Raw genomic sequence first — 10,032 nt, 5'->3', positions numbered from 1 at the left:
GAGAACAAGAAACATAGGTAGGGGCTTCAGTGATGCCTTGAGGTATAACTGTCCAGGTGTACTGTTGATGTTGCCAACTAAAAGACGACAAATGTTGGCGCACCTGGGTGGCTCAGTTGGTTAAGCTTCTGCCTTCAGCTCAGGTCATGATCCTGGGGTCTTGGGATCAAGCCCCACATCAGGCTCCTCCCTGCTCAGCGGGGAGCCTGCTTCTCCCTCTCCCTCTGCTGCTCCCCCTGCTTGTGCTCTCTCTGTCAAAAAAATAAGTAAAATCTTTAAAAAAAAAAAAAAGACATGTTGAGAGTTGAAAAATGCAGTACATAGATCTAAAATAGTTCGTGTCCATGAACTTGTTTACTAAGATGATACTAAGATTTGGGACTGAAGGGAATTGAGGTTTAATAATCTTGTTATGTCCTATATATCTTGGACTAGCCCATACCATTTTTCCATTTTTTTAAATAGCAGAGAAGTGTTACAGGGTCTAGAGGTTGGTATGAGTAGTATACTGACTAAGAGTTCCTGGTTGATGTGCTCTGGATTTAAGGGATATTATATCAGTCTTGGAAGTGGTATGTAAGGATCATGTGCCACCCTTAAGGTCCCTGCATGTAAAATTTGGCCAGTATAAGTAGGTCCAGCATTCCAAAGGGCTTCAAAAATGTGAAAAAAGATTTTAGTTATTTTGGAGTTTAGGGGAGTCTTTAAAAGTTTAAGGAATGCAAGGAAAGCAGCATGATATGTGAGAGCTGTGAGGGAATAAAAGTGTATATTAAGAAGGAATAGGGAGGCACCTGCATGGCTCAGTCAGTTAAGTGACTGCCTTCAGCTCAGGTCATGATCCCAGGGTCCTGGGATCAAGCCCCTCATTGGGCTCCCTGTTAGTCGGGAGACTGCTTCTCCCTCTTCCTGCAGCTCCCCCTGCTTGTACTCACCCTCTCGCTCTCTCTCTCTCTCAAATGAATAAATAAAATCTTAAAAAAAAAAGGAATAGGGACTTTTTATAGTGAATTATTTGGAGGGAAGAACTTATGTGAATGTTCCAGATGGAGAGAAGGTCTCTTTCCAAGAAGTTAACTGGTGTTGTCCTGTTAAGGAGAAAGCTGTGTTGAGTATAGATACCCAAATCAGATAGTTAGTGGTTGGTATAGTGGCCAGTTGAGCAGCAGGTGGTCTGATTCCATCACAGAAACATTTTGTGTATTCTGAGGAAGGGTTGTAGGAAAATTTGAGACATTTATGATGGAGTAAGAAACTTTTGTGTCCACTAAGAAGCTGATTGGACTTCCATTTATAGTCTAGTGTTTATTTAAAAATATACATATTTTCATATATCCTTGTCAGTAGAGAGTTTCCAAAAGGAATTAAGGCCATATACATTAAGTACCATTCTTTATAGTTGTCTAAGTTGATGAACCATGAGCTTATGTTGTGTTGATTCAGATTTTTCAAGTATGGCATCCTCATGATGTTGAGTTAGAGCATGAATCCAGAGAGGGGGTCTGTATGACAGTTTATGTTGTGCATTTGTATGATTTCTCGATTAGGGACTTTAGTCCATTAGCCAAACTGGTGACTAAGGCTAGAACTGTGTATGGTCATTTGTAGAGAGACCTGAAAAATACTTCCAAATACTGTTAATCTGTGTTTAAAGTTGGAGACAGATTTGTTTCATTGTTGTTTAATTCTTATATTTGTGACCCATAAAATTTGGAAGTGAAAGCCAGGGAGATAGAAGCAAGAAGGATGTTACCAATTTTCTTGGCTTTATGAAAAGAAATCATGCTATATTGATCCATCACAATGACCTCGTTTGTGGTATCTTACCTAGCCCCTTAAAACCAAAGGGTGGCATCTCCTGGATCTACAAGGAAATTGACCAGTTGGTAAAGGTCAGGAGGCCTTGGTGAGCAGGCTCTAAGGAATAGTTCAGACGGAGTGGAAAATTCCTCTTGGTTTGTTCAGTGATCCAGAAAATATTTAATGATGGCATGAATATCAGAGTGAGACTAGGGTTTGCAAATTGTAGTCTCAGTTGATTAATCGTGGGTTCCTTCAGCTCCTCAAGAGTCCACAGGGGGAGGAGGGAAGCCTAAAACTTAAGTGATTCTGTGGATCTCGGGGAAAGACTGGAAAGGGAAAGGTCTGGTAGGGGTGGAGGAGATAGGAGGGTTGAAGGATGACAGAATGAAGGATTCAAGGAAGCTAAAGGTTAGGTCAAAAGTGGTTTAAAAAGGGGAAAGTAGAAAGGGGGGATAGGATGGAAAGTGAGAGGTCTTAGAAGAGTGGGTAAGGAAGATGGTCTTTGAAGGAAATAATGGCTCCTGAAAAGATACTGTTGGATATGAGCTTTTCTGCCTCTTCATACTAAACAAAATAAGTAGAACATTGTTTTAATGAGATCTTATGTATGGAGCCCCTAGCAAGTGAACCAGTTGGAGATAACCCACAAATTTTTGCTATTCTTGGAAAATTTAGATGGAAGTAAAACTGGACTGATGGAGCATGTATCCTATGCAAGAGGATTCTAGGGGATATCAGTGAGTTTGAGGGTTTTCCAGGATAATGAAATGAACACCTCTCAGTGCTAAAGGCCTTGGTCTTAAACACAAGATTTGATTTCCCATTAAAGAGTCAGGGTCATTGACCTCACTCAGAAACAGACAGGGAAGACAGAGAAACAGGAGAGTAAGAAAGTAAGGAGAAAGTAAAGTCTTTACTGTGCTAAAACAGACAAATGTCAGAGCAAAGGATAAGGAATTGCAACTCACCATGCATCTCAATTTCCCCAGCCATGAAAGGGCTCAAAGGGTCCTGGAGACTAGCATTATTAACTGGGTGAGGATGATGGGTCTAACGAGACAGTCACCACTCCATCCAAGTAATGTCACCATAGTGTCAAGATTAAAAAAAAAAAAAAAGCAAGCCCAGATATTAGTAAAGAAAGACTTTATTGAGGACTATTGCAATAAAGAGATATTCAAAATTTAAGGCAAAAACATCTCAGAGTGGGGGAAATAAGCAAAGCTATTTTATGTAGAGATCATGGGATAGGTGGCTGTAGAAAGAGGAAGGGCATGCTAAAAACTACTTGTTTCTTGCACATTGTGAGAACAGGAAGATCTAGGCAGGAAATGTTTGTTTTTATGCACATACTTTGAGATGGAGAAAACAAATTACAGTTTGAGAATATCACATAAAGTTGAGAGCCTAGCCATCGTAGTCAAACCAGGCTAAACTTCTATCGAGTACAGCATTTGATCAGTCTGGTCAAGAAGGACCTTGAGGGAGGTGCTTGCCTGTAAGGTGAAACCAATTTGGGAGATAAGCTGACGGGAAGTGAATGTTTTGGGAGCTTCCAACTTAGGGGAAGACTAGATGGATATGCATGAATGAAGTTTGCAGGAATTCTAGGACAGAATCCAGCAAGAAGTAAATGGTGCAGGAAGTGTCCATCTTGGGAGATAACTCTGCCAGAGGTGTATGAATAATAGGTGCAGTCAGCCTAGGGGAAGAAATGATAGGATTTGCCTGGGTAGAGTTTGGTTCTAGCCTGTGGAAGACATGGCAGAGGGTGTGTGGATGCCGAATATAGCCAGCCTATGGGAGGGACCTGAGCAGCTTCATGGATGTAGGATTCAGACAGCCTGTATAGGACTTGACAAGATATGATGGTTGGCAGATGTATATGGCCTAGAGGATCGCTCTGCAGGAGTTGCATGTGTGGAAGGCACAGCTGGCCTTATGTTACATAATAGGAAGTGCATGAGTGGAGGGAGCATCCAGCTTAGGACAGCAGGCATTAGGAGAAACATGGGTAGGGAAATCATTCTGCCTAAATTAGGATTCAGCAGGAGGTGCATAGCTATAGGGTGCAGCGAGTCTAAGCATGGAAGTTCATGTGTGGAAGTTTGCAGCCTATGGGAAGAGTCTAGAATAGGTGCATGGATAGAGACTGCAGCCAGACTAATGGAGGTTGGGGTAGGAGGTATATGAGTAGATAGAGCATCCAGTCCAGGAGAGGATATTTCAGGAAGTATATTGGTGGAATGTGCAGCCAGCCTAGAAGAGGATTCGGCAGGATATACCTAGAAGGAGGGAACATCCAACATGGGAGAGGACATGGTGGGTGGTGCATGAATGGAAGATACAGCCATCATAGGGAAACATATGGTAGAACTGCATTGGTGTGGGGTGCAGCCCATCTAGGGTTACACCTGGCAGGAGGTATGTGAGTATAGAGATCATCCAGTCTTGGGAAGGACTTGGCAGGAGGTGGAGTATGTGGCCAGATGAGGGTAGAACCCAGCAGGAAGTACTTGAGAGGAGTGCACAAACAGCCTATTCATAGGATATTGGAGAAAGTGCATGGTGACTAGAGCCAGCCTAGGATATATCTGGAAAAGAGAACTTAGGTGGAGAGGGCACTCAGGATTGTAGATGATGCGGTAATAGAGACATTCAAAGAGGGAGTATCCTGCCTCAGAGAAGACCCAGTAGGAGGTTCCTAGGGTTAAATACATCCAGACTAGGGGAGGATGCTGTGGTTGGAATGTTTGTGTCCTCCAAAATATAGATATTGAAATCCTAATGCCCAATGTGATGATATTAGCAGGTGGGCCCTTTAGGAGGTGTTTAAGCCATGAGGGTGGAGCCCTCATGAATAGAATTAGTGTCTCACAAATGGGGCTCCAGAGGGATCCCTTGCCCTTCTGCCTTGTGAACATCCAGTGAGATGTATGTGACCCAGAAAAGGGCCCTCATCTGACCATGGCTGTGCCATGATATTGGACTTCCAGCCTCCACGACTGTGAGCAATGAATTTCTGTTATTTATAAGGTACCCTGTTGTATTTTGTTACAGCAGCCTGAATAGACTAAGACAGAGGACTTGGCAGGAAATGCACGGGTGGAGGATTCAACCAGTTGTGGCAGGGTGCAGGCAAGGATATGACAGTAGGTGCATAGGTGAAGAAAAGATGCAAGCTAGGGTTAGACTCTGCAGGATGTGCATAGACATAGGTTGCAGCCAGCTTAAGGTACTTTCCGACAGGAAGTAAATGGATGGAGGAGGAATTCAGTCTAAAGGAGGATTCAGCTGGAATGCATAAGTTGATGCAATCAGCCTAGGAGAGTTCCATCAAGAAGTACCTAGGTGAAGGGTGCAGGCAGCCTATCGGAAATGTTGGGAGCTGCATGGTTGGAAGTAATATCCAAGCTAGAAGAGTATTCTGCAGGAAGTTCAGGTTAGAGAGTATAAGCTAGAAAGAGAAGGGCATGGTAGGTGGTACATTGGTGCAGAATGCAGCCAGCTTTGTGGAGGACTTTGCAAGATGTTCTTGGGTGCAGGGCTAGGTTAGCCTAGTCCAAGGGTGCAGCCAGAATAGGTAGGACGTGGCCACTGGTGAAAGAATTCTGGATGGAGGTGATGTGTGAGGGTTCTGGAAGGACGTGACGACAGCCTTGGGGATGACCATGTAGAACATGAATGGATGGAAAGGCAGGAGGTGCATGAGTGTTTGGTCCTCAATCCGGAGAAGAATCTACCAGGAACGTCAAGAGTAAAGGAAGTGTCCCACCTAAGGCAGAATTCCACAGGAAGTGCGTGAATATAGAGGGAGGCCAGCCTGAAGGAGTCACCACTAGGCACTTGGGTGAACATGAATACTTGTAACAATGCTACCTATTAAAAAAAGTGACAATATAATATTTAATAAACACAATATTTAAATGAACACAAGTCCTTAATATGTATAGAAATGTAGGGTATTTGTCTATTTTAAGGAGAATAATTTAGGACATATAAATTAGAAATAAAATATACAATGTTATTTTGGTGAGATAAGAAATCTCTGCTTTTGAACAAATTACCATATGGGATGAAGAGTGAACTTTCACAACCTTTTACTAAGAGCAGAGAAGTCCTCCAAGGAAGCATTGTCATTTTTACAGAGAGAAAGCTGAATTCTAGGTTTACATTGCTATAATATTTGATTCTAAGGGAACCACAAGCTTATTTTTATAATCTTATAAGCCCATCAAAATGGAGACAGATTTGGCAAAATTTTAACACAGATTCGTGTTTCTTTTTATATTATCTTGTCTCAAACTTTCTTCAAGCTGCAAAACCTTCTTAGTGTGATAATAAAAGATTGTTGGAATAATGGTTCAACTTCATTAAAAATAAATTTATATTTTTATAATGTTAATAACTAGAAGTAATGCTACTATGCTTAATCAGTAAACCTGTATAAGTTTAGGAAAAACATACCCAAGTAGAAAAAAGTGTTTATATTTGACACTGATAAATCAGAGAAGACATAGTTGTTTTTATTAAAAACTAAAGATTAAAGTAATCCTTTTCACCAAATATTTAAACTATATGAATTTAAATTACTTTAAAAATATTTTAATTCCAATATAGTTAATATACAGTGTTACATTAGTTTCAGGTGTACAGTATAGTGATTCAACAATTCCATCAGTCACCCGGTGCTCATCACCAGTGCACTCCTTAAATCCCCATTACCTATTTAAGCATACCCCCCACCCGCCTCCCCTCTGGTAACCACCAGTTTGTTCTCAAGAGTCTGTTTCTTGGCTTGTCTCTCACTCTGTGTGTGTGTCTCTCTTTCCCCTTGCTCGTTTGTTTTGCTTTTTAAGTTCCACATGCAAGTGAAATTATATGGTATTTGTCTTTCTCTGACTTCACTTTTTTTTTAAAGATTTTATTTATTTATTTGAGAGAGAGAATGAGATAGAGCATGAGAAGGGGGAGGGTCAGAGGGAGAAGCAGACTCCCTGCTGAGCAGGAAGCCCGATGCGGGACTCGACCCTGGGAGTCCAGGATCATGACCTGAGCCGAAGGCAGTCGCTTAACCAACTGAGCCACCCAGGCGCCCTTAACTTCACTTTGAATTTAAATTTTTGAAATGAATCTGAGTTAGTTTCTATGAGAATATTTTTGTTAATCAAGCACATTTAAAGGGTCAGACATTTAATTTCATTATTTCCAGGCTATTTTAGGAATTTTCAATTTATGTAAGCAATCATTTACCTAGATATGTCAGTCAGAACAGAGCACCTTTAATTTCCGAGATTTTATAATCTTATGTATTAGTACCATGTGGAGGTAGGAAAACTTCTATATACTCACAAAATCAGAGATGAAGTTCTGAATTACAGATACATAGATGTACAGGCACAAATAGAGCTTATAGCCTCAGTTCTACAGTTTCATCCATGGGTCAAGTATAAACACAGAAACAGTAAACCTCCCTGGTACAGATATCAAGTAGGTGTTCCCCTCCCAGAGCGCATGACATTCTGAGTTGATCTGTGCTAAAAATAGACAAACAAAAAGACTGACAAACCAGATTCTCTGTTGTCTTTCACCCAGCGGGGACCAGATCTCTACAAACCATCAGTCTATTTAGAAAGATCCCAGATGGTCAGACCGTAAATATAAATTCTCACCAAATGACCAAGTAATTGCACTTTTAGGTATATACACAAGAAAATTGAAGCCAGGTGTTAACACAAAATCATGTACACAAGCAGCATTATTTATAATAGCCAAAATGTTGGAAACAGCCTACATGTCTATCAACTGATAAATGAATAAACAAAATGTGATATATGTATACAATGGATTATTCTCCAGCCATAAAAATAAATTACGTACTGACACATGCTATAATGTGGACAAACCTTGAAAACATGCTAAGTGAAAAAAGCCAGATACAAAATGTCTCACGTGAGTCCATTTATATAAATGTCTAGAATAGGCAAACCTATATAGACAGAAAGTAGATTGTCTGCTAGGGGCTGGTGGGGAGGGAGGACTAAGGAGTTACTGCTTTAATGGGTATGGAGTTTCTTTTGGGGGTGATGAAACTCTTCTGGAATCTGAAGTGATAGTGTCACAGCACTGTGAATGTATTAAAAAACAGTGAATTGTACTCTTAAAAATGGCCAAGACGGTGAATTTTATATTATGTGGGCTTTACCTTATAAGAAATAAATAGAAAATAAAACAAAAAGAAAACCAAAACCAAAACCAAATTCCCAACCATGGCTATCAATAGCAGGAAATAACTTACTGTCTAAAAATGAACCAAAAACAAAACAGAAACACCAAACTACTAAGTAGAGAAGAAAACAAATTATAAACAGTTAACAGTGTACTAATTGGGGCATTGGAGTTACATTGAAGAGCCAAGGAAAGACATGCCTGGGCTTTAAATGTCCATATGGTCCACTTTTCTGTCATTGAAGTTTACCTGGCTCTGGTAGGTGAGACAATTGGACATATGGGCGTTTCTTCTAAAACAGTTAAAGATAATTATGAAAGAAGTATAAAATCATGACACTCATTCACATATGAACACATGTTCCTTTTTTATGCTAGGCTATTAAAGTCACGTAGAAAACATTCCCTCATACAGGGGGGCCAGTCAACAGGGAGACCAGTTTTCTGTCATAAACATTTCTAGGCCAGTCCTGATCAGGGGCCGGTGTCATCAATGACATCATAGTGTCGGGTTGTCATAAAGGCAGCTCCCGGACCAGTGAGGGGCACAGTGGGTAGGAGGGAGCACTGGTACCCTGACAGACCCAGGCTACCGGGATCATCAGGCTGGGTTGATCAGGGCCAAACCCAGCGAACATCATGTCTGGGAGAAGAAACCACTGGCGCTGTTATAGACCTAAGAGGCACGGTCTGTACCGCTCCGCGAGGGCCGAGCTCCAGTTCCCAGTTAGCCGCGTGGACCGCCTCCTGCGAGAGGGTCACTATGCCCAGCGCCTGAGCTCATCTACACCGGTCTTCCTCACCGGCATTCTCGAGTACCTGACGGCCAAAATCCTGGAGCTGGCAGGTCAGGAGGCCCGCAACAACCACAAGATGCGCATCACCCCAGAGCACGTGCAGAAGGCCCTGGGCAACAATGAGCACCTGAGCCGCCTCTTTGAGGATAACACCTACTCTCAGGTGGAAGCCGTGCCCCAACCCAGGGAGTGGTGAGGACCAGGTACCAGAGCCCACAGCCTCATCTAGTCCCCAACACTGCGCATAGATGAGGGAGGCCTGCTCTTCTGTCAGCAAAAGCTATTAAAGGATTTAAATCCAGGGCTGTGCTTCTGACTGCTCTCTGTTTCTGTCCTTCTGAGCGGGAGGTGTCTGGGAGACATCCAGGAGGAGATCTCCCATGGGGAGTGGAGGGTGCAAGGGGCGGTGGGTGTGGGAAGCTGGAGTCTGGTGTTTCAGCGAGCGGTTTCTCTGGGGACAGTGCGGGGAGTGGCCCTGGCGGGAGTGGCTGGTTGTGGGGGAGAGATCTCCCATGGGGAGTGGAGGGTGCAAGGGGTGGTCAGTGTAGGATGCTGGAGTCAGGTGTTTCAAGGAGCAGTTACTGGGGACGGTGTTTGCTGGGTGGGGATAGCCCTACAGAGAGTAGCTGGTTGTGGGGGAAAGACGTCTTCACTGGCTCTGAGCAGGTCAAGGCCTGTGAGGCCAGGAGGTTGGCCGGGGGGCAGGCGGGGGGTCTCCGGGCCATACTGAATTTCCAGAACGATGGTGGTAACCGGGGTGGGGCTGGAGACCAAGGCTGAGGTGCTGCAGGCTTTATTGGTGGTAGGGGAACGCGCGGAGGTCAGGAGGAGATGGCAGTGGGGTGGGGGAGTAGAGAGGGTGGCATAGCAGTTGACGTGAACTTAACGGGGGGCAGGGGCCTTACATGAAGATTGAGGAGTGATGGGAAACCGTGAAGAGGTGTACAGAAAAGGAACCGTGCTCATCTTGCTTTCATTCATTTATGCCCGGCCTCATTCCAAAAAAGGACTTGAAATAGGGATTATTAGCTAGTGCTGTGATACTCTGTGGAGTATACCCTGTCCTCTCTTGTGGACACTGGTAAATAGGAACATCAAAGGTATTATCTGGCCTAAGACATGCAATCCTTGAAGTTCTTAATAGTTATTAATAGATTGATTTATTTATATATGTATTTACTTATTTGAGAGGAAAGGGGGGAGG

General features: G+C 42.9%; 1 protein-coding gene across 1 annotated transcript; it reads left to right on the top strand.

The window, feature by feature from the left end:
• The first annotated feature begins 8,670 nt into the window (after positions 1 to 8,670).
• LOC114216755 (histone H2A-Bbd type 1-like) lies at positions 8,671 to 9,024 on the top strand. Its single transcript, XM_088028572.1, has one exon. The coding sequence runs from the start codon at positions 8,671 to 8,673 to the stop codon at positions 9,022 to 9,024; it is 354 nt and encodes a 117-aa protein (XP_087884698.1).
• The last annotated feature ends 1,008 nt before the right edge of the window (positions 9,025 to 10,032 follow it).

This window comes from Eumetopias jubatus, unplaced genomic scaffold (genome assembly GCF_037043125.1).
Source record: "Eumetopias jubatus isolate StellerSeaLion01/CBP00866 unplaced genomic scaffold, mEumJub1_p1.0 scaffold_11, whole genome shotgun sequence".
In the NCBI taxonomy this organism is placed as follows: domain Eukaryota; kingdom Metazoa; phylum Chordata; class Mammalia; order Carnivora; family Otariidae; genus Eumetopias; species Eumetopias jubatus.
Note: the sequence above shows the minus strand (reverse complement) of the source record. Positions and strands in the feature narration are given on the sequence as shown.